Source organism: Dermacentor variabilis, chromosome 1 (genome assembly GCF_050947875.1).
Source record: "Dermacentor variabilis isolate Ectoservices chromosome 1, ASM5094787v1, whole genome shotgun sequence".
NCBI lineage: Eukaryota > Metazoa > Arthropoda > Arachnida > Ixodida > Ixodidae > Dermacentor > Dermacentor variabilis.
Genome location: NC_134568.1, coordinates 186,848,551 through 186,873,307, shown reverse-complemented (window position 1 = coordinate 186,873,307; position 24,757 = coordinate 186,848,551). Strand labels below are relative to the sequence as shown.

The window sequence follows — 24,757 nt, the reverse complement described above, 5'->3', positions numbered from 1 at the left end:
GGAAAATTAGCGGCAATTTTATTGAAAGCGTCGAAAGTCGCGGTAATGCTGGCTCGAGCAACAGACAGGAATCGTAATGAATCGTCTTTGACGCCCTGTCGTCGGCTGGAGGAGTTGCCAGTGTGCACTCAACGACCGACTCTGCGGATTCCCGATCATTTGGACGGCGTCGCGGCACCGCCACGTACCCCATAGAGTCAACTTATCAGAACGTGTGAAATTTCGGACGCAAGAACTCTTCGCCGTCTGATTTTCCGGACGTTTTGCCCTGACTGCAGGTCCGAAACGGCAATAATCAAAGGCACCACCGCCGCCGTTTTGATTACTTCGCCACCTCGAACCGGCACTCTCGCACGCGAATCCGCTGGCAGCCGTTGCCACCACTGCGGCAACGCTGGGCCTAGCTGCTTCGACGTTCGCTATGAAGCTTCTTGCCGTTGGGTGCCGAGTTTTTTATTAAAAGAATTAGCTGCTGTCAGCAATGACACGGACTCCGCCTTTGGGTTCCTCGCGATTGGCTTAGAAACTTACAAAACACGGCGCATTGCATAATGCCGGTTCCGGAAAGTTAGCTTCGCCTCTATACAGAAATGTTACAGGGTGAAGCATACGCAAAAGTATTGCAGTGAAGCATAACAAGCGTGGGAAGGGGCTATTGCCACGGAAAACACTATGTATTCCTTAATTATACACACGTGCACCCGGTATTTCCTGTCACAGTACGTGCGCCGATATGCCTAATATGTGTACCGGCAGGCCTTCAGAGCGTTTTGGAACGTGCCTGTGGCGGTTTGAGCCCCTAAGGGCAGTAAATGACACGCATTTATTTTTTTTTCCAACTGGCCGATTTTTCGAACAAATTCGCGACCCCTAAGGAGTTCTAAAAATCGGCCGTGGCCTGTGCAACTGACCAAGATTCTTCAAATGGTCCTTCGGGCGAACGAGTGGCAGAAGGAGGACAAGAACAGAAATGATGTACGCATTGAGGAATAAACGGGAAAGGAAGCTTGCTGCCGCCGTTTTGAAGGAGCTTGAGCTCAAAAAACAAAGTTTTGTCTGATGCCGAGGTGCCCCTCATCCAAACCAAAATAAACTCATTAAAGCAGTGAAACACAACACTCAGGCGTCATGCTTGGGCTGAGAGTATGTCAGGACAGTTGAGGTTGACTTACGAGTGGTTGAGAGAGAATCTCAATTGTGACAGAGTTCGGGCCGCATACCACTGAGCTTGCTATCAGTTGATAGAAATAGCTCATATTCGAATATATTTGCTTCTATGTGCATCTCCTTTTTTTTTATTCATATTTGTGAATGTCCAACTTCATTTCCAATTTTTTTCGAAGACACTTTATTTGCTGTGCATTTTACTAACCCCTGCCTTCTATTCTCTTTTTGAATAAACACTACTCCTTAGTATTCAAATTGGATTAAGTCGCTTTTTAATTTTTTTTTCTTGTGCTTATTCGAAAGTGACAGAATCAGGCGATATGTTTTCAGCCCTTCTTGACATAAAACCACAGTGTACGAATATACTGAGGTGTTGACACTGCGCCCGCCGGCGCGTCCATAGTATGTTCGGCCACGGCGGGGCGCACCCTGTAGTTCTACTGCGAGACGACAGATGGCGCCGCGACCAGTGGGCTCAGATCAGTGGGCTGGCGCCTTGAGATTCCACTGCCCACGCTCGATTTTCGAGTTTAGTAGTGTGATTACAACTGAAAGCGCTAAGAAAATGCTTTACATGTAACAAAATCATGCGTGTGTCAGGCCTAATGCTTTACTGATACGAAAGTATCTGCTGTACAGCAGTTAATGATGTCATGCGGATCGCGAAGCACTTAAAGCCCATTTCCCAAGATGCGGTGTCGCTTGTTGCCTGTGTCAGGCCATGGGAACGGGCGAAGAAGCACAGCGATTTCGCATCTAAGTTCTGTAGCGCAGCAGCGTGGCAGCAGCTGAAGTGCACGGGGTTTTGGTCTCTTCGAAAACACATTGGGCATGTCCGGCGCCGAGGGCACCGGCTGCACACAGCGGCACCGCTCGCTACTGTTGAATTGGCTCTAAAAGGACATCATCACATTCCCAGTCCTCTACACAGATAAGGCTGTTGAGTTTCTGCTTCACCGCATCTACGAAGTCATTTGCTGATGTGACATTGTTCAAATTTATAAGGGCCCTGAAATCGGATATGTCTAGTAGCGGCTTCTCTCCCTCAACTACTCTGCAGTTGCCAAATTTAGGAGGCTTGAGGAGGGTGTAATTGTATAATGTCTGGTACAGCTGCAAGAAAGTAGGCATTGACGGGTGGTCATTCTGGCTTCCAGCCAATCTTACCTTACCAAAGAAACGTTCAATTGGATCTTTATTCATCTTGCTTGTCAAGACATATTTAAAATTGTAATCGTGCAGGAGAGCATTGCAAAGTTCTTTTGTGGATTTTGATGTGACTCGAAGTTTCTCAGATGTGCTCTTGCTGAGGAACATGTCTTTTGTTATCAAGCCACACTGAAGTTCCTTCTCCCAGCATATTGAAGATGATGTCTCTTAGCCACTGGCTCCAAGGCTATTTCCAAGTCCCCAGGTGTCGCAGTGGGCAAAGAAGCTTGCAGATGCTGCTTCGCACTCTTGTCGTCGACTTTCGGCCAACGTCGCTTGGGTGCTCGCCCAGGAGGTTCCCTCTTAAAAGGCTGCTTTCGAGGTCTGTTTGGCCGTGTGAGGTACTTTGGGCAATTTGGAAATAAGGTGGGAACTGCGTCTTTAGACAGTACAGGCCTCTTTTCAGCGTTAAGCAGCACTTTTCCATTGAGCTTCGCGTAATATGTCCGGGATATCACGTCCTCTGAAAAATGCTTGGCGCAGACATGGTCGGTAGATGTCAAAGTCCGGTCTGCCCTCGGAATCGCACAAGCCACTGCTCCAAACGAACATTGTCGGACGGAGCTTTGAATAGGGGCACACGCTCCGTGCAAGTCCGGTAGCGCGAATTGCAGTTCGGGACGGAACACTTTCTTCCCATTGCAAACACGTCTAAAAAAAAGCGCTGCTACTTTCGTCTGCGCAATGCCCACTAGAGGTGAGCCTCTATGGCGATGAAAGCCAAACACAAGGCCATCAAACACGGGAATAAAAAAACATGTTCAAAACACCAAGGAAGTGCAGCCGCACCAGCAAAAACTGTGAGGTAGCCACAGAGCAAGAAACATTTAGGAAAGGAAACTCCACTGTTTGCGGCGACCAGAAAAGGTCACAAGCCCGCGGAGCCGTTATCGTGCTGGCGGCCTGGAAAGAAATTACCGCCGTTGAGAGCGCGCCATAGCAGCCTGCCCGGGCGCGTATTTAGAATTGCTCGTAGATACAGCGGGGCGTGCCACTTTTGACGGAGCTCGACGTTTCTGCGCAGGCACGAGTAAGAGCGGGCGCGAGAGAGAAAATCTGGGGGCTTTTGCTCCTTGAATATATCACTCAGCCTAGGCACTACGGAGGAGGTTTCTTGTGCATTGTATTCGTTTGTCCCCTAGACATGCCGGCATTGCGGAGTTCGGTCGAGTTGGTTTATACGCTCCGCCACTGGCTGTCCGCGCGGTGAGGCAGTGGGCGCGGACGCCGCTTGGTGATCGCTGTGTCTGATGGGACAATGTTCTGACTGGTGTTTTATAAGGCGCGGGTCGCTTTTTTTCGTCACGACGATAGATCGGATTTTTTACAAGCACTGCTCCAGGAGGGCACATGTAACCGGCAAACAAAGGCCTCAGGAGAGCACCTGAGGTTATATTAAAGCAGGCAACGCAGGATCTCCGGGGCACCCAAGCGGTAGCTGGGGGATCAAAGCTGGAAGCCGGGCGGCCCGTGGGTTGGGGCCGCAGAGGCCGAAGTGTGCTTGGGGGTGTTCGCATAAAATATTGGCTGTCCGCGATAGCGGACAGCTGATCTTATACTTCCCTGGCACGCGCAGGCCTCTGCGAGCCCCAACCCATGGACCAGTCCGGCTTCTAGCTTTGATATCCCCGTTGCCGCTTTGGTGTCCTGGAGGCACCGCCAATAATGCGAAATAATGACACATTGTTTTCATTAGTAAAAACATGATCGATTAAATATGATTGCGTCGAGCCGCCAACTTGCGATGCTAAGTTCAGCACAACCGCGCCCCGCGACTTCTGCCGGCACGCCTAGGGACAAGCGCATACACCGCGCGCCAAGAAACTCCTCCATAGTACCCAGGCATAGTACCCATTTTCAAGGAGCAAAATTCCCCACATTTCCTCTCTCGCACCCGCTCTCACTCGCGCAAGCGTGCAAACGTCCTTCGTCTCCACAAGTTCCACGCCCCGCTGTACCTACAAGCAGTTGGAAATACGCTGCCCGGGCGCTGCATCTCTTTTTTTTTTTTCGCTGCGGCTTCTACGACGCGCCGCATGGCGCCGCCACTGTATACGGCCCTGTCGGCGCATACAACAATTGTGACCTTATCTTGTCGCCCGCGCTCACTCGCGCTGACGAGAGTTTCCCCTCCTAAATGTCCGTGGAGGTAGCGCAGCATGCGCGTGGCAGCTCCCCACGATTTGGGACCGCATTTCACAGCGCCCTCTACGTCGGCTGTGACCACGCCCCCTCTCCTGGCTCGCTACCCCCGAACATACTGTGGCCGCGAGCGGGCGGCGCTCTCGCACGCTGCGAGGGGAGAGTGTCAACACCTCTCTGTATACTTCTTACACCGTTCATAAAACAGTTCTGCATCACTCAGGGAAATGTGCAAAGGCACTCAGGGAAAACCTGGAAAACTCAGGGAATTTGGAAACGTCAACTTGGTAGAAACCCTGCATACAGCCCTCTGTTATATATATTTTAACTCTTCACGACATTTAGTTTGAACAGCTGATATACACAATGTCGGAAATGTATTCTTGTGTGTGTATATATATATATATATATATATATATATATATATATATATATATATATATATATATATATATATAATGCAGCACAATCGAAACACAACACAGAAACCAAGTTCTCCTGGCAAGTGCGGCATCAGCGGAAGAATGCTGATATTTTTGTGGAGATTTTTTTTTACAGCGCTTCGAACAATTTCGTCCTCTATAAGGCAAAGCACCGAAGTGCTTTCTCACTCCAACTGTTCTTCGCGCAGTACATCTTCACTTTCCTTAGGTATTCCAAAGCGTCTTTGCACGGGACATCTGGGTCTGGCATTGGGTCGATATAGTCGTCAGACTCGTCTTCGGCTGCAAGCTCCGCGCATCGCGGCGATGATCGCATCATCCTTGCTCGCTTCGCAGACAGGAAGCTCTGACTCACCGGCATCGATGTATTCTTGGAAGGTGTCTGTGGGGGAAACAAACTTGCTTTCAACGAGGCCGGACCACACGTCGTCGGTGTTGACCGTCTCATCGGCAACATTGTCGCTTGGCTCATCCAACGTCATGAGCCTCTGCATTGTGCACGAAGCCTGCTTTGTTGAAGCACTTGCTTATTGTAGTGGCTTTTACCTGCCACCACGAAGCAGCAACCATACCAATCGCTCCCCTTAAATTCACTTTAGGAGGCTGCTGCTGCTGCATGCTCAGTAAAACTCTTTCGCGGATGCATTTTTTGTAAAGTACCTTTACAGTTGCGATGACACCCTGGTCGAGCGGCTGACATTTTGCAGTCGTGTTGGCAGGCAGAAATGTTAACTTGACGGCAGTCAACTTTGGCTAGACGTTGTGGGCTGTGCAATTGTCTAGAATGAGCACGACCTGTCGCTTCTCTGCCACCACGTCTTCATCGAACTTGCAAAGCCAGCTTGTAAGCATGTCTTGCGTCATCCACGCCTTTTTGTTGGATTTGTATGTCACTTGCAGGCACTCCCGCTTTTTAAAGCAACGTGGCTTCGCTGATTTTCCAATGACAAACAGGCGGCGCTTGTTGCTTCCATCCATGTTAGCGCAGAACAACACAGTTATGCGCTCTTTTGAGGCCTTGCGGCCAGAGCAGGCTTCGCTTTCAGAGCAAGAGTGCAGTTGGGCAGAAGGTTAGAAAATACGCCAGCTTCGTCTGCCTTGTCTGTGTCTCTGTCCGTATATGTGGACAGCATGGTTTCCGAATTTAAGCGAAGCCAGACTTCGATGGACTCATCGTTGACATCACCGCTTTCACCGCACACCACTTTGCAGCTGATGCCATGGTGATCCTTGAATCGCTGGATCCATCCATTAAGTGGGTTGAAGTCTTGATGGCCTAAAAGAGCATGAAGGGACGGCTTTTTGTTGGAGCATGGGGCCACTCACTGGTATGCTCTGAGCCCTAAATTGACGGAACCACCTGAAGAGCGCTGCATCCACGTCTTTTTACTTCGACGTATGTATTCTCTTCCGTGACAGGGAAGACGAATCTTGCTGCAGTTGCTGCCGCAATTTGTCCTTGTTCTTGTATATGGTCGACACGGTTATGTAAGGAACGCTATATTTGGCCGCCACCGACGCCTTCTTCAGCCCACTTTCTTTGTCCCTTATGTAGCAAGCATGTGACGCCCCCCAGGTACTGGTGGAAGCGTTCGACACCGAACATGAGGGCCAAACCTTCCTTGTCCAGCTGGCTGTAACGCTACTCTGCAGCATGAAGCCGTCGAGAAGCAAACGACACAGGGCGTTCCTGGCCATCTTTGTCCCGGGGTGCCAGGACGGCTCCCACACTGTACGGCGACGCATCTACGGTAAGGACAACAGGCTTAGCAGGATCGAAGTGCACCAGCACTGGAGCCTTGGTGATTAGCTCCTTGCTGCGCTGGAAGGCCTGGTCCTGCTCCTTCTTCCAGACCCATTGTTGACCATCTCGAAGCAGAAGATGGAGCGGCTGTAGATGCTGCGACAGGTTAGGCAGAAAACTCCTGTAGAAGTTGATGAGGCCCAGGTAGCTCTGAAGCTCCTTCTTGTTCTGGGGCTTAGGTGCCTTGAGCACCGCATCAACTTTGCGGGGAGCCGGGACTAGGCCTGCCTGGGAAATGACGTCCCAAGTACTCAACGCTGGGAGGTCGATTTTTCGGACTGGCCGATTTTTCGGACGTTTTCACGGCCCTTAGGGAGTTTGAAAAATCGGCCGTAGACTGTGCAACTGACCAAGATGCTTCAAATGGTCTTTGGGGCGAACGAGTGGCGGAAGGAAAACAACAACAGAAATGACCTACGCATTGAGGAATAAACGGGAAAGGAAGCTTGCTGCCGCCGTTTTAAAGGAGCTTGAGCTCAAAAAATAAAGTTTTGGCTAATGCGGAGATGCAAGTGTCCCTCATCCAAACCAAAATAAACTCTTTAAAGCAGTGAAACACAACATTCAGGAGTCGTGCGTGGGCTGAGAGTATGTCAGGACAGTTGAGGTTGACTTACGAGCTGTTGAGAGAGAATCTGAATTGTGACAGAGTTCGGGCCTCATACCACTGAGCTTGCTATCAGGTGATAGAAATAGGTCATATTCGAAAATATTTGCTTCTATATCCATCTCCTTTTTATTCGTATTTGAGAATGTCTGACTCCAGTTGCAATTTTTTTCGAAGACACTTTATTTGCTGTGCATTTTACTAACCCCTGCCTTCTATTCTCTTTTTGAATAACACAAACACTACTCCTTAGTATTCAAATTGGATTAAGGTGCTTCTTTATTTTTTTCATGTGCTTGCTAGAGAGTGACAGCATCAGGCGATATGGTTTCAGCCCGTCTTGACATAAAACATAGTTCTGCATCACTCAGGGAAATTTGCAATGGCACTCAGGGAAAACCTGGAAAACTCGGGGAATTTGGAAATGTCAACTTGGTAGACACCCTGAACAGGCCGATCGAGACAGATAGTTTGTGCCAGTGAATATATTGTGCAATGAAAACATGTATAGAGCTGTGCTCAAACTTCGCATCAGGGAGTATCGTTATCGTTGGTGAATTTTTTTACTATTTATTTATTACTGTCAGGAGGAGAGCAAGTAGCAAGAGTGAATTCGGATTGAGGTAGGTGCACTGGTTGCTGTCATGTTACACAATCATGTGGCAATGGGCGGTCTACTGCATGGACTTAAGGTAACAAGTAAAATTTCTGCAAGCAGCAGAAAATTGCATGTCCACGTGATGTCTTGGGATGCTGACGGCTGTGTCTTTGCTCGGTTTGTGGCTGTGGTTTTCTGTCTCATAAAAAAAAAAAGAAACGGAAAAAAAAAACCTAGTTGGTTGTCGGGTGCGGTTTTACTCACCGACAACAAAAAGGGTGGTTCTAATGGCATATGCAATGTCACAACTCCTTGCTTGTGGGTCAGCTATTTGAATCGTGCTAGAGGAATGCAGGCCCTTCAGGTGCAATTTCCTCTTAAACTAAGTGCTTTTCTTGCATGAAACATGCAGTGTGTGGCTTATGGGTCCATAGTGACATAATTGCCTTGAGTGTCCCTTTAAGTCCTGTTCCAACCCTGATGTGGATGTTAAATAAGACAGCTTTGAGGAGACATAATGAATGTCTTGAATAATTCCATTGCAGTCTTGGGAACAGATGACACAGTGTACTACAACTGGGTGCTGTGGGATGTAGTGGAGTCAAGCAAGCACTGTTAACCTGACATGATAATGTCGAAGGCCTTTAGACGTGGCTGAGGTGTTAAATGTTAAGTATGGATGCTGTCTAAGCAAGCTAGACCTCCATGGGAAAGCACAGGTTTTGCAAAGTGATGGGCATGAGTTGTCAAACTGTCACTCAAGTGCTGAGGCACGAGGAAGGTATCCAGCCCTACACTGACCCTCATAGGGTTGCTGGAACAAGCATCGTCCCCGCAAGGAGGGTTCTCCGGGATGGGCGCTAGCTCGGTTTTAGTGTACAACTGCTGCATTGCGCAGTCACCGATGCTGGAGCCCTGAGCGATTTCCTCTCCGTTTTGCCACGTCGGGTCTTCTCTTGGCTCTGCCGCTACCGTATCTGGGTCTATCCTAGACAATTCTGGAAAGTCGCCCAAGTGCTCGGATACGAGGAAGGTCTCCAGCACCTCCTTAACATTCTCATGGCTACTGGAACAAGCCTCGCCCTCGCAAGGGACGCCCTCCGGAGTGGCCCCTCTTTGTAGACCGGCAATGGCCTTGCTCTCGACACACTTTGTCTCTGAGGATTTTGCCACCTTGCACTTTTCGGGCTCTTCATTTACTGGCGCAATCTCGGTGTCTTTGACAAATTTTGTACTGGTCACTTTGATATTGTCTCTCCCTCTCAACAAGAATTTCGAAATGCCAGAGTAAAACTCTTTGGCCTTATCATAATTCCTGAAGTTTTATTCGGAAAGGCAAGCCAAGCGCGTCTCTGGCTTGGACACGCCAGTTTGTGCTACTGACAGGTGACAACCGTATCATTGCTAATTGCTGAAACCTTTCATGAACGAGGTATTCCCGTGCTGGTCATAATTCATCTTTGTCTAGAACCATTTTGACGAGGCCGTCGGCCCGTTCCCCATAATCATTCGAGCTGCAACTGTGGGGTGTCACGGGGTGAACAGCCGATCACAACAATGTGCACCTTCTGGATAGACGGTTCAATGTAAGGAATTGGCAAGTGCTTTTCATAATTCAAAATTTTCCGAGCCACAGGAAGATTGACAACCTCAAGGCAATTGCTGTGGAATTTTTGCCTGCAAACACAACCGTGGTACTGCAACCTATGGATCAGGGCACCATTGAGACCACCCAGAAGCTGTACAGCAAGGCTCTTTTGTAACGCGTGCTCACAGTGTATGACGCCAGCAAAAGGTACAACATTGATTTCCTTGGTGCGATTCATTTGCTGAACGTTTCATGAAAAGAACTCGCACCTTCAAAGGTCGCCGACTCCTTTGCGCACGCCTGCCTTTCCCGTGCCGTCGTCAGTGACCTTGACGATGACCAGCCTGACGATGACCAGACTTGCAGCGATCTGTACGAGGCTGTTCAGGAAAGTGTTGGCCAAGAGGTAGAAGGCGACTTCGAGACATTCGCGTTCGCTGACGCTGCTGCTCCCGTGGTCGCCCCAGCGACAGATGCGGAGATACTAATCAACACTGTTGGTGGCCCCGACGAGGACGAAGAGCCACATGAAGGGCCAGCTATTGTACAGATGCGGGAGTACCTACGTCTGCTGTGAAATATGGTTAAATGCATGGGCGGCGACCATGGCCTTGTGCAATGCTTGGTCAGGTTAGAGCAGGGGTTGCTCACGCCCGGTAAGAACATGAAACTGCCTAAGCTCACTGCCTTTCTTGCACCCGAATAAATTTTTGCTTCACTAAATACATTGTATTTTGACTTCCTTGCATTTGTTGCACAATCAAAGCTCAACTTTAGCTTTTCTCGCATTACTGCTTATAACGAATTTTTTCGCCGTCCTGCAGACTTTGTTATAACAAGGAATTACTGTAAATATAGCTTGCTATCTACATTAATGCAGACATTTGACAGCAAGAAAAGGGACCAGTTTTTCCAGCTTTCAGCATTGAATTCCAGGCAATTCAAGCAGGCATACAATTCTGCCAATAGAATCTGTTTAGGACTACCAAATAGGAATGTCAGGGTGTCTACCAACTGGGAAAACCGCGAATTCTCGGGGATTTTGAGTAGTCTGGAAAAACTCAGGGGAAAACTCAGGGAATTTGTGCCTCTATCAAGGAAAATTAACTGCAATTTTATTGAAAGGGTCGAAAGTCGCGGTAATGCTCGCTCGAGTAGAAATGGTAATGAATCACCTTTGACGTCCAGTCGTCGGCTGGAGGAGTTGCTAGACTACAGTCAACGACCGACTATCCGGATTCCCAATAATTTGGACGGCTTCGCGGCACCACCCCATAGAGTCGATGTATCAGAACGTCTGAAATTCTGGACGCAAGAACTCTTCGCCATCCGATTTTCCGGACGTTTCGCCGTGACCGCAGGTCCGTAACGGCATTAATCAAAACCATCACTGCTGCCATTTTGGTTACCTCGCTGCCTCAAACTGGCGCTCTCGCACGCAGATTCGCTGGTAGCCATAGCCACCACTGTGGCAACGCTAGGCCTAGCTGCTTCGACGTTCGCTATGATACTTCTTGCCCTTGGGCGCAGTGTTTTTTTATTGAAAGAATTCGCTGCTGTCAGCAACGGCACGAACTCTGCCTTTGCGGTCCTCGCGATTGGCTTAGAAGCTTGGAAAGCACGTTGCGTTTCATTATGCCGGTTCTCGGAAGTCAGCTTCGCCTCCGTACAGAAATGTCACTTGGTGAAGCATACCCAAAAGTATTGCAATGAAGCATAACAAGCGTGGGAAGGGGCTACTGCTACGGGATACAGTATGCATTCCTTAATTATACACGCATGTACCCGGTATTTCCTCTCACAGTACGAGCACCGATATGCCTAATACGTTTACCAGCAGGTCTTCAGAGCATTTTTGAATGTGCCTGTGGCAGTTTGAGCCCGCAAGGGCAGTAAATGACATGCATTTATTGTTTTCCAACTGGCCGATTTTTTGGACGTTTTCGCGGCCCCTGAGGAGATCGAAAACTTGGACGTGGAGTGTGCAACTAAGAAGATGCTTCAAATGGTCCGTGGGGCGAACGAGTGGCGGAAGGTGTACAAGAAAAGAAAGGACCTACGCATTGAGGAGTGAACGGGAGAGGAAGCATGCTGCCGCCGTTTCGAAGGAGCTTGAGCTTAAAAAACAGTGTTGGCTGATGCCGAGATGCGAGTGTCCCTCATCTAAACCAATATACTTTTGAAAGCAGTTTCATGAAACACAACACTGAGGTGTGATGTGCGGGCTGAGAGTATATATGTCAGGATAGTTGAGGTTGACTTTTGAGCTGTTGAGAGAGAATCTCAATTGTTACAAAGCTTGGGCCTCATACCACTGAGCTTGCTATCAGTTGATGGAAATACCTCATATTCGAAAATATTTGCTTTTGTATGGATCATCTTTTTTATTCGTATTTGACAATTTCCGATTCAATTTGCAATTTTTTTTTGGAAGACATTTTATTTGCTGGGCATTTTACTGACCCCTCCCTTCTATTCTCTTTTTGAATAACATAAACACTGCTCTTTAGTATTCAAATTGGATTAAGTCGTTTTTTAAATTTTTTTCCTATGCTTACTAGATAGTAACAGCATCGGGCGATATGGTTTCAGCTCGTCTTGACTTAAAACATAGTTCTGCATCACTCAGGGAATTTGGAAATGTCAACTTGGTAGACACCCTGAATGTTCATTGAGGCTTTCCTTTGTACTTTCTTTGAATGAGTAATCAAGTTTGAAATTACGCCTATTAGTATGTCGTAACAATGTTGATCTAATACCACTTAAATACATGACTAGCTTAAGAAATCTGGGTGATTGCTATAAATTACAATGAAGGAATTATAACCTCTAATAACTAATAATATAGTAATAATAATTATTTCCACAAAACAGGCTAACCGTGAGTGGCGTGCGAGGATGAGCAGAAAGGTGAAAAACTGTATGGCAAGTGCAGCTGTCGTGTGCCTACATTCCTGCATTATGCACACCGCGTACTGGTATGGTCTTCTTGTTGGAGTTTCACAGTACACTACAGTGAAACCTTATTACTACGAACACCACATTAACAAACTTTTCAGAAATCCCCTGCTGACTTCTTATAGTTTTAGTGTAAAAATATTTTAGTACTTCGAACTTCAGAATACTGATCTTTGCAGAATAACAATCATTGTTAAGTTTCCCTGTGATGTTAACAATGCCTCAATACTGCGAACTATTATTCAGATATCTGGGGAGCCTTAGATTTTCGAGTATCCTTTACGGCAGCCGAAATGGCAGGCTAGCAGACGACAAGGTGCCGAGAGCGGACGTCCCGACGCATGGGTTTAAGAAACCTGAGACAGTGGCCGAGAACGGGGGCGAGTGGAGGTGATGACACATCAGGTTTTGCAAGTGCATGCTCTACCTGGAAAAGTGTTGCTTAGCAACGGAGGCGCATCTCTTCCTTCTTTGACCCTTCTTTCTGCGCACGCCTCTTTTTTTTTTTGCTTCTTTTGCAGCTGTAGCTACACTCGCGGTGGAATGTAACCTACGTACTCGCGGGGATGCCACACGGTCGCACTTTGCACTCTCCATGCGGTGTCGTTTAGGCGCACTTGCACTTTTACATGGTTCAGGTGTCCTTCTGGAGTGGGACAGTTGCGGTGTCCATGGGAAGAAATGTGAAAAAGAAAAAAAAAAGACATTGAGCTTTGTTGGCGACATGTCGGTAGTTTTCTCAGCATCAGTTTCTGTTTTGTGCATGTCGCTCTTATTATACGGTACTTCGGTGGTGTGTGGCTGCGCAATCTATTGAATATAGCAACAGCATGTGCCGAGAGCCATCAGCGAAGTTTTCGTGGATAGCCCATATTGTGACAACTTACGAGCTGTTGAGTTGGTGGGTAGAATGGTTCATTTTGGGGCTTTCACTATAACAATCTTTCAAAATGACGAAAAATTTACCGCGGTCTCCTGAAATTCATTATATCGAAATTTCACTGTAACAGCACGAGACACAGGACAACAAAGTGGACGACAGGCATGTCTTTCAGAACGCTGTGATTCCACACACAGGTTTCAACACAAGGGACGGTAGCTGCTCAAAACATTTTATGTGTCAGCTTTTTCGCTATTAGAAATATATAGAGAGGACTCCTATATATATTCACAGCATGTGCACTGCGCTGGGCAAACCGGGCTAGCGCTAAGGTTGAATGTCACTACATAATTTCCATTCCACATTCAGTAATCACACACAGTTCATTTGCGGCTTCGTTCAGGGGCAGACATGCGCTTTCAGGTTGGTGCTTGTTGCTGCGTTTGGTGCAAGAATATGTCTAGGAGCAAGAAACACTTATGCGCAATCGCAAACGATATACAGTCGAACCCGGCTATATCGAACTCGCCAAAAACCGCCTATCAGTTCGATATAGAGCATAATTCGATATAAGCCTGCTAAATAATTGGATGTTATAAAAGCACATACCATTTATAAAATCACTTTATTGATGAAACTAGCTTAGTTTCGCACGAAATAGTCCTGCATTTTCTTCTGCTTCGGCAATTTCGCTGCGTGCGAGGCACGCACTTTTCCACTTTGTTTAAGGTGTCGGAGCAGCTGAGGCCGCAACATTCCGCATTCGCGCAGAAGCACCGGACTAGTGCGAGCGCACCAATCACTTCGGAGGATGTGGGCCAAAGACGGTCGCTGCTTTTCTCGTTGTGCCCATTTTCACTTGTGCTCGGCACGATGTCGGCAATGTAGTCGTTTTCGGGCTCTCCCGTGGTCGCGACACCATCATTTGCGCTCACCAACTCGTTTACCGTTGATTCGTCAACAGCTTCCGGAAATTCTGACAGCTCGCTTCAAACTTCGGCAACAACGGCAACGGCTTCGTCGCATTAATCAGAATTTACAGTCATCACCGAGCACGCGGAAGTCGGTACGGCTGAAGCTATTTTGGATGGACCACTCGTACACGGCCGTGCGTACGCGTCGGGGGCCACGGGCACTACGGGCACCGGGTCGCGAGTTAGGCCGCTTTAGCCCTAATTTCCCCCTTCAAGATCGTGCCGAGAGTGCACCTCGGAATCTTGTACGTTGCGGGGACATCCGACTTGTCACCGTGTTCGACCCGATTTATGATTTCGAGCTTCACGACGAAAGGCGAATTCTGCCGCTTCATCACGGCAACACTGCGGGAGAAGGCGCACACAATGAATCAGATAAGCATCGAGACAAGTCGCACTTTCGCCATCTTGCACGACGAGGGCACAAGAGCCTCTGATTGGCTGTCTGAGCAAGCGCTGCGGGCGGGCGGGCCAGGATCATTTTTTGTAGGGGGGTGTCGGCGGCTCCGAGGTAGCGCGGTCACGTAGGCGCCGCGCTTTCCCGTCACCGTGAGGGAAAGCCAACTTCCGGGGGCACTTTCCGCCGCTTGACGTTCGATATATCGGGAGTCGCTACTAGTTTTGTTCGATGTAAGCGTAATTTTTGCTATATATACTCATTGTAACTATACCGTGTCCAGAAATTGTTCGATATATGGAATGATTCGATGTAACCGGGTTCGATATAGTCGGGTTCAACTGTACACACATCATTTCTCCAGACGATGGCACTCAGCCCGGGTAGCACGACGATCTTGTTGGGCTTTCACGGTGACTTCGCTGCAGCTGAATTCCGAATACTGCATATGCGGTGAGGGTAGCTTTATGAACTTGTTGATAGGTCATCTTGTAGGTTGTTGTAGTGCAGACAGAATGACACAGGCATAGAAGGCACATGAGACAACACACAGCTCTGAACAACCAGCTGCAAATAGCTGTTGTTTGCGTATGCCGTGTCACATTGCACCGAACTTGCAGAAACTGCCATTGTGCATTCCAAAACGAATGTAAACTTCAAAGAATTTTTAAATTACGAAAGATGCCTATTGTTTGCTTCTACCGAAGGAAGGTCAATAATATTTTAATGTACATGTTTTCTTCGTTATATTAAAAGAATTATGCAGCTTGTGCCACAAAACCTGGCAGCAAGCAACCCTGGGCATCGCACCAGTCGCGTTGTTGAAATTGCAATCATGTGAAATGGGCCCTCAAAAAATCACATTGTGACACGTGCAACTGCATCGATTTTCGACATTCCAGTCGCAGCATGTGAAACAGCCTTCACCCTCGCACGCCTTCACTCGCACATATAGTGTATGGCGTGCGGCAATGATTTTGTCGCCCTTGGACTTTATACTCAACCTCACAGCGAACGGAAAAGTGCGCCCAGTGTGTCCATAAGATTGCTTTAGTGCCTAGAATATACTGGCTAGAGTACCGAAGGCGTGCACTCGTGGTCACCATGGTGATGCCTTCCCACAGCCGGTGCTGCTAATCCCTAAGGTGTAAAACCCCTGAACTAAGTTGCAACTGTGTGCATTTGCGGCATAGACCTGCATTGGTAGTACAGCTGCACTGCACTTTTCACCATGAAAACTGTCTTTTCTCTTTGTCTTGACAGCCCTTTATCTAAATGCTTTGCTGGTGGGAGACGTAAACGCCCTATGAAAAAAATCCTGCACACACTAGCGTGATCAGACCCACAAAACTTTGAACCCCTCCTACCACTAGGCTTGCTGGCTGCTCTTTATTATTTTGTCTATTGTTATCAAAGATTGACTTTGGAGCATTGACCGAGAGACACCACTTGAAGCAAACACCAAAGGTTTCTGTGCATGTTGATCACAATAAGTCATTATGCATGAACCTGCCTCATGGCAATTTGGATTGCGGTCCAGTTACTGCTGTCGCGATCCTCAATTGCGGGTGTAGCACCATAGACAGCCCTGCTGAGGGAACTTAATCACCTGTATCCTGGCTACCATTCTTAATGGCTAGTAAAAAAAAAAAGATGCAGATCGGGTTTATCGCAGTATTGCACGAGGGACACTGTATTAGAAAAGCGGGTTAATTTCTTTCTCTTTTGCTATAGCATTACACCAGCTTTGAATTTTGTTCACTTTCTTGTTAAACCCCAAGGGATCTCAGTGCTGCAGTCCACTGATGAAGATATCAGTTGGGTCTCATACCTTGGATAAGGTATATCAACGTTTTTGTCAATATAATGCTGTGCTTGCCGATTTGAAATGTTAATATATCTGTCAGTAGGTGTTAAATATTGTAGTATATATGCAAAAAGAAAGCAAGGACACTTTTGCTGTTTCCCAAAATGTCACTGTCTTCGGTGATCATATCTGGTAATTAACACAAGAAGTCAGAATAAGACTCTATTCATGCATCTTATTTAAAAGACAGAACTTGCTTTACGTAGAAATAGTTCTTATGCAGCTACCTCAACTTTCATTTCTTTTTGTGAGAATAAAGCAATGAGCAAACGAAAACGCCCATCATATGTATGGCAATTTTTCATCTACAAAGTCCACAATATAGAACAAAAACTGTCCAAAAGGCCAACGTAATAATAATAACCGGTCCCTCTTGGGCAATCTCGTTGACAACGCCATTGACCGTAACTTTGGAAGTTATCTCAGTGTAAATCTCCTAAAAGTGCTTCAGGCAGACAACATATGTTGGAGTCAACTTCTGGCCCCCATTTTGATTACCTGCTACAATTCTGCGAGCCGTGTAGGGTCCGACGGCGTGCCAAACATAGATAGTCAAAACATGTGATAATGAAATCGCGCAACAGCGAAATTCTCGCAACAATGAAACATTTTCGTATCCCCGGTGAACGCCCATAGGATTCAATGCATTTCGTGCCTCTCAGCAACGAAATGTCGCTGTACTGCACTCCCTCAACGAAATTTGCCGGAACTTAACTCCGCATATTACCTACTTGCGTAAAGCTAGCAGGCTCCAAGATGCTCAAATGCAATTGTTTTGCACTAAAATTGCGTAAAATACCACCACATTACACTTGTGTCGGCACCATCATTCTTGTTCACAAAAACAACGAAGCGCCGGAAGTGATCAGTGCGCTGGAAACACCTCGTGGCCGCCATCTTGTTTGTTGATCACCCATTTGAAGTGGCATGCATATTGCTACCGACATGTGACAACAGCTTTTGCACTCCTACTAGGCAAGATCGTAGGTCACTGTTCGAAACGCACATTAAGTTTGCGTTCTCTGCGGCTGACGACTCGGCACGGCCTAGGCCAATCCCGTTTGGCGAAACTGAACACGCGTTTCAAACAACAATCGCCAATCGCGGCATTGCACTGCGTAATGTGCTACTCGGTGAGAAAAATGCAGCATAAACAAGGAAATCCATGTCCCACCGACATGGAATTGTTTATGGCTCTTGAGATGGCAGTTGCAGCATATAGAGTGTCACGCAATCGGCCATGATTGAGTGTTCGTCCGGGAATACACATCCCTTGCTTCAAGAGCACTGGTTTTGGCGCCACCTGACTGTCATTGCGTGCGGATGTGGCACCGGACGTGGATTTGCGCGAAAGGGCTGTTATCTCGATCTTTTGCCTTCGGGTACACGAGATATGATCATGTTTGCGCTTGGCACCAGACGCATCGGTGCCTACAGGAACCAGCGTGCGCTGGAGAAATACTGCTGCATGCGCTGTTGCTCTGCATCCAGTGCCAAGTTAGGCAATATCTCGTAAAAGTGATCGCATCTCCGAAAGCAGTTGACCGAGAATACTGCGCTACGGCAGTACCGCCACTGCTGGTCAACGCATGCGACACACTTTATACTTTCGGCAATGCAGTTCTATATTCTCAAGCAAAGCTTGCAAAGTAGGCTAACGGATTTTTGACAGTAAGGTTTGGTTCTGCGAGGCATTACCTATCTGTGCGGTCTCTTTTCGCAACAAAGAAATTCTCGCAAAAGCGAATTTTTTCGCATTCCCCGACAATTTCATTATTGCGAGGTTCAACTGTACCTTGTCTGGGTTTGACCGGTAGGCACTGCGACTCCTGAAGCTGGTTCCTTATTCTATGCTCTGACACAGGGCATGAAAGATTTCTTCTCCGTGCCCTGATGCTTCGCATAACTTTAGATTCAGCCCAAGACAGCAAGTGGGACAACACAGCGGGACGAAAATACAGCATTGTGTCTTCGTCCCCTTGTGTTGTCCTATGTGCTCTCTTATGCTCAACCTCAAGTTATGCAGTGCCAACTAGCCCACCAGTCTGTTCTTTTGATGCTTTGCATTTAGCATCATTAGTTGGTGCAACTTCCGTTCTCATGGGCTCAAATTGCACCGCACGATACCAAAGAATACTGCACACTTGAACGAAATGCTTTGCATGGGGCAACGCATGGACAACTGCAGCGCACTGGAAGCCGCTGGCACCATTGCGACACCTTAATGACGCGCAGTGCCCCTGGCGTTCAAAGTTGGAAGGCAGCGCTAGCGTGGCCACCTTCTCCCATAGAGTTTCCTACAAAATTACTAGAGGGAACTCTGGCGCTGCAGTCGTTGTCCTACCATGGGAATGATGGGAAGTACATGGATTTGTCTGATCTTCGTGCTTGTGGATTCAGACGTTCTTGTGGCTTTGTATATTACGCTATATAAATCTTATTGTCGTATATTTCGGCGCAGTCTATATTCTTCGAAGTGTAGAAGACGCCGGGGAACGCGTACAATTGCTATTAATTGCAATGATTGAGCTTGTTTATGTGCCCAAATCGAAACGCACCAAGCGTCTCAAAGCACTGGCATGCCCGCGATAAATTCATAAGTGCGTTTCATTCGCTTGTCGATACATGCATCCGTGGCTTAATGGTTTCAATATCAGGCTTCTGTACTAGAGTCCCTGTGTTCGAATCCTGCAGTCGGGCAATTTTAATGATGTTTATTTAATTATTTATTACGCAATAAACTGTTGAAAATGACGAGTTTACTAAGTCACAAAGCCGTTTGAAGCCAAAAAGGACGAAGTTTAGGCAAATCCATGTACTTCCCATAATTCCCATGCTGGGACAACCGCTCCCATTGTAGCTCACGTAGACACTAGCGCCAGAGTTCCCTCTAGTAATTTTGTAGGAAACTCTATGCCTTCTCCCACTGAGAGAGCCCTCCGGTCGCTACACTAGCATGTATATTCTAGGCACTATGTAATTGCTATCTCAGTAAAACAAGTTTTGACTTTGGTCGACTTATCTGTGGATTGGATAGAGACGTAAAAGTGCAGGTTGCCAACGTAACGCTAAAATCCGTGAAATTTAGGATATTTGTGTTAAAATTGCAAATTTTGCCGTTGTTTGAATGTAATGTGAGGGTAAAGTTCAAGCAACGAAAATCGTGAAAAAACTTGCATTACAATCGAGTAAAGATGGTACTGCATAGGCTGGCTGCAGTGTGCTCATGTGCCAGCCTGCGTCTGCCTAAAGCTCCCCTTGGACGGTACCAGGTGGGATCAGCAATTGTGTCGTATAATCAAGATGTTCAATATATTGTTTTTACGGAGATTTTGCCAGGACCAAAGCAATTTGTCTTAAAATGTGGGTCGTCGCATGACCCGGACACATATGATCGAGGTTGCACTGTATATATATATATATCCTTTTTTTCTTTTTTTTTTCAGTTGTTTTCTCCTGAAGATCCATTGACGTCTTGTTTGGGGGTAAGTTTTGTTATATGTTTTAGCAATGTATCATCTATTTTGTTCTGTTCTCTGTTTCTAAAGCTTGGCTATGTGACGCGCTATAAATATGTGTATTTTAGTGAGGAAACATTTTGTCTTAGAGTACTTGAAACAGTGCAGTGGAAAAAAAAAAAGGAAAAGGAACAAGCTCATGATGCTATCATGCAAGCTGAGGCTCCATATGTGCCTTGCTGTGACATGAAAATGGAGTTCATTCATCAAGCTGATTTTGTTCAATTTTAAATTTAAAAGTGCATGGTGCTTCATGCATCGGCAAACTTTAAAAATGGTGAACCGTACTCGGAGCACTGTGCTAGGCATGTGGCTCTGTCCTCACAGTGCAAAGTGCTGTGCTTAAACTTGCCCACTGCTTTGTGAACTTCACATTTTTTCATGTTGTTGTTTCAAGGTCCTTTCAGTTTCATTTTGAACTATCATAATCTTTGGTCTGAAATTTGCTGCCAAATGTGGAGTTCTGTGTTTTGTGGTGACATTCCAGCCAGTTTCTGCATTTGAGTTGCCAGTACCTTTCTTCTTTTTTAAAAATATTTTTAGCCATGTGCCTGTTCGCAGTTAATAGACCGACCGATTAATAGACAACTACTGGCGCCACTGCTGCCGCGGTACACACCGGTAGTTTTAGTACCCCAAGAGCGTTGGCACACGCAGAGCGAACGCATATGCAGCACGGAATACGCCGAGTCTTTTTTAATCGCTTGCAGCGTCTTTTCAGCAGTGCACATTGTGTTGGTATAATAAAGAAATAAACTGTTTGCAATAATTTTCATAAGATCAACAGAAGCTGTGTTCCTCTTAAAGGGCCCCTCACCAGGTCTGGCCATATTGAGCGGACTAAAACCTCTCCATACACGTTTCCGCCGACCAGGTTAAGTACCGCCAACCTGCCCTCCTCCTCCACGCTCCTCTCCCACTCACTGCCTTAGCTTCCAGCGTCAAGCGGAACTTGCGTAGCTGCAGCTTCCTGTTCCGAGTGGAAGTGACGCTATGTTTTTTTAGCTTTGTTTACTTTCGCGTCGAAGAAAAGGCCTTAACTGCACCAGCTGCAGTTTAAACTGTGGATGTGATTCCATCCAAGAACCACCGCCTATTGTAATCAGCGATCTGCTCGTGTTCGCTGCTTCGCGTCAACCTGCGACAGGTTGTGCCACGAGCGACAATGTACAGTGGAATGTAGTGCCTGGGTGCTTGGAGACCACTGCCGTTTTTCATGCATTTGGAAAACAGCGACCGCGAACTACTACTTCAGCGGAATACAACAGCTTGTCCCCTTTGCATTCTTCTTATGGTGACTGCCACAGCTCTGCTAAGCACGCGCGGGCGTCTCACCATCTTCTAACAGCAGTCAAAGCGAAAATTCCCGCAGTGCAACTCCAGGAAGCGGAAACTCAGGAACTGGAAATTTTTAAACCAGAAATGCCGGAACCGGATTTAGTGTGAGGGGAAAGGCGGCGCACAACAAAGGTTGTCGCTACTTAAAAAGCGGCGGTGGCGCGTGGATGGAGGGGCTTTAGAGCTGACTAGCACAAAGCATACAATGTGTGATAATGATGTCTGCAAAGTATTACATCATTGTACGCCGTGGAAAGATCTGAAATTTCAAACTGAACGCCGTTTTCCCTTCTTCTCGCGGCCGCCGTGCTCCAACAGGAGGATGACATACACGTGCTACTGCGCTTACATACACGTGTTTGCACTGCGACGTTGCTCGTGGTGACACTTCGAGAATTATTCAAGCCAGCATCGGTTATTTGTGTAATATATTCTTTGAAGTGAAGTTTAGAGAAATAATCAAACACACAAATTGAACGTCTGCATGTTGTTGTTTTACTTCGCATCGCAGCAAGAGAGATTTACAGTAGTACGTTTTGTCTGCTTGTTCCCACGTTGTGCAGTTGCGCGCGCAAACACCGAAACTATGTCATTTTCTACCGTGTTCCAGCGCGGATTCATGCTCTGTGATCCGCTTGTGTCTGTCTCAGAATTCGTGTAGCGCTGACTTAAACTGCTAGTCAGGTGTCCTCGAGGAGAGCGTACAAAATCGTGCGCTGCGCAAAACGAGACAATAACAAATTCTCGCGCGATGTCGTCGGCACAAGTGCGCCGCAGAGAAAAAAAAAATGAAGGCAGGGCTGGTGACCTGTGCGTCACGCGATCCTCAAGGTCCGGTATGGGAGAACGCAGGGAAGGAATTTCGCTTGCGGAAGCTAGACAAGGCAAGTGGAAAGAGTGTCTTGCTTGGCAGTGGAGCTTGCCCCCTAAAATCGGAGGTTCGCGACGCTGAAATGTTTCTATCTCTGCTGTTAATAAGCCGATTGGAAAAATTTTTATGGCAGAAAGCTTTCTTCCAGAAAGTTCCAGCGTATAACCAAAATTTGCCATCGGTCCTGGGGCGGGGGGGGGGGGGGGGGGCTCTTAAGAGGAAACTTTAGCTCAGGGCCAGCTGCAATGCTGCCTATTAAAATGCATGTAAAATGCAGAAATCTTTTCATAAGACAACCGCTGGACCCATTTGAATTAAATTTGTCGCATTTGACAGAGAAAGTTAAATTCTAGTGAGCAGGAGAATATAATTTTGATCTAGAGCATATAATTCTTTTAGAAAATTCTCATAAATTAGTAAGGTGTGAAAAAAAAAATGCACACTAAGGTTACAAATTCGTAAGTCTTCACCCAAACCCGATATTGCTATTCTGTCAACTGCATCTGTTTATTATTATCTGTTTATTATATTAATTTACAGCTTACGCGAAATTGTTAAATGTTACGAGGGTTCTTCCACAATCCTACTTACAAACTAGTGCTACATTTTAGAGCGGTGTGTAATACGTCAATTTTGTCTGCTTTATATGTATTATAAAGTGCATTCCAGGGAATTGTGATATCGTTTTTCATGCCTGAGTTAAGAAGTTGCAAACTTGACACTTCAGCTTTTTCAAATTTTGCAATTTCAAGAATGTTTTAAGATGCATGACCTAATTTTAAAAAATTGCTGCTTCAAATCACCACATTATAACTTTTTTTTTTAATACAACAAAGTTCATCCACATCAGTGGAGTGGTTGCAGGGAAAACGATTGCTCCATTCCCATGTACTATTTAGATAGGAGCTGCTGAGCTGTAGCGTCCTCTTAAGTGTTAAGGTGCAAGGTCCATCAAAAAGACACAGCAGCTGGCCATAGGAATGTGTGTTGAGCACTAGTAAATGAGCCTAACAGAAAGACAAAGAAATTATTGTTTTGTACTTTATTTTCTTTATTGAAGTACTGATGCAGCTCCTAGGGCATCTTGAAAAAAAAAAAAAATGTGCAAAATTTAGCATGGCATAGAATGGGGCACTGTGGCATTTGTGCCACAGCAGGTGCTATTATGTTGTGAAAGACACGAAAAGATGAATCGACAGGACAGGAACGAGCAATTTCACTGGTATGCATCTGCTCTGGATCAGTGGTGTTCAGTGAAGTCTTACTAGTATTTTCAAGTGAAAGAGGCACTGACGAAATCAAGCGATACCAGATGATATTAAGATATTCAAGACGCAAGCATCACAATCAAGCGCTGCTCACATAGCCAGTCTTGGCCATCGTAAACAACAATTAGGACATGTTGCTTGGTCCGACTTCCTGGACTCATTTGCTGCTCGACAGCGCTAACCATATGTCTGACTAGGAAATACGCTAAAATAGTATTCGTGGCTAGATAACACTGTTTTCTTTTGCTTCTGGCATTACTAGTAAGGAGCGCTTTAACTGCAGAAATGCGGGTGCATATCAGCGAGTACGTCTCACTGTATAAACAAATTGCAGCTACTCTGATGCAACAAATAACTTCGAGCTCGTCTATTAATTAACGAAGCATTTAGTTCACTTGTACTTCTACACTTTTTGCATTGAAAGAAAAGTATTGAAGAAAGCATAACCGCTGCTTCACATGGTCAGAATAGATATGTATATAAGTCCGACATTCTTGTAAGTTGCACATTCGGTGGTCATTTCAGAGTATTCTTCCGCATCTTTAGGGTCATCTAGAAAACTGACTAAGCTTTATCGCTACAGCAAGCACTCTGTAACAAAAACAGTGGAACACAGCTTTGTTGTTGTTTCACTTAACTGTCGGAGCTCTCGGAAAAGATCTGACGAATATGCGATGAAGCTTATCACTCCTAGTGCCTCTTAGCGTCTATGGAAGTAAGCATTGAGAGAAATGTTTTTTCGAACAAAGAAACGTCTTTCAAGAAGTTTCAAAGCGTACTGGCATATCCTATTGCAATACATGCACACATTATTGCCTCAGTTGAGGCACTGTTTAAATGTAACCACATGAGCACCACTGTTTCAATACACAAAGTGTGGTAATTTGGGAATTTCAAACTTGAATATTAATGCACAGTGCCTTTGAAGAGCAACGATATACAGTCGCCGACCGTTTATTCGGACCTCATGGGGACTGCGGAAATGTACGAATAAACGGGTGTCCGAAAAAGCAGATTAAGAGAAAAAAAAAAGAGATCCTTTATTTCCACGCACTTATTCGGGCTTGGCAGTAGGCTTGAAGCAATCATGAATGCGCCGTTGCACGCTGTTCCATTTACACGCAATCC

General features: G+C 46.4%; 1 protein-coding gene across 4 annotated transcripts in view; it reads left to right on the top strand.

The window, feature by feature from the left end:
* Positions 1-24,757, top strand: part of LOC142589719 (uncharacterized) — a 161,790-nt gene that overhangs the window by 90,185 nt on the left and 46,848 nt on the right. For 2 of the 4 annotated variants that reach the window (XM_075701287.1, XM_075701278.1), the window contains exons 9-10: positions 16,549-16,608; positions 20,081-20,119. In XM_075701287.1, the coding sequence (XP_075557402.1) occupies positions 16,549-16,608; positions 20,081-20,119 (99 nt within the window). The remainder of the gene's footprint in view (positions 1-16,548; positions 16,609-20,080; positions 20,120-24,757) is intronic. The other 2 variants (XM_075701305.1, XM_075701295.1) reach the window with 1 other exon arrangement.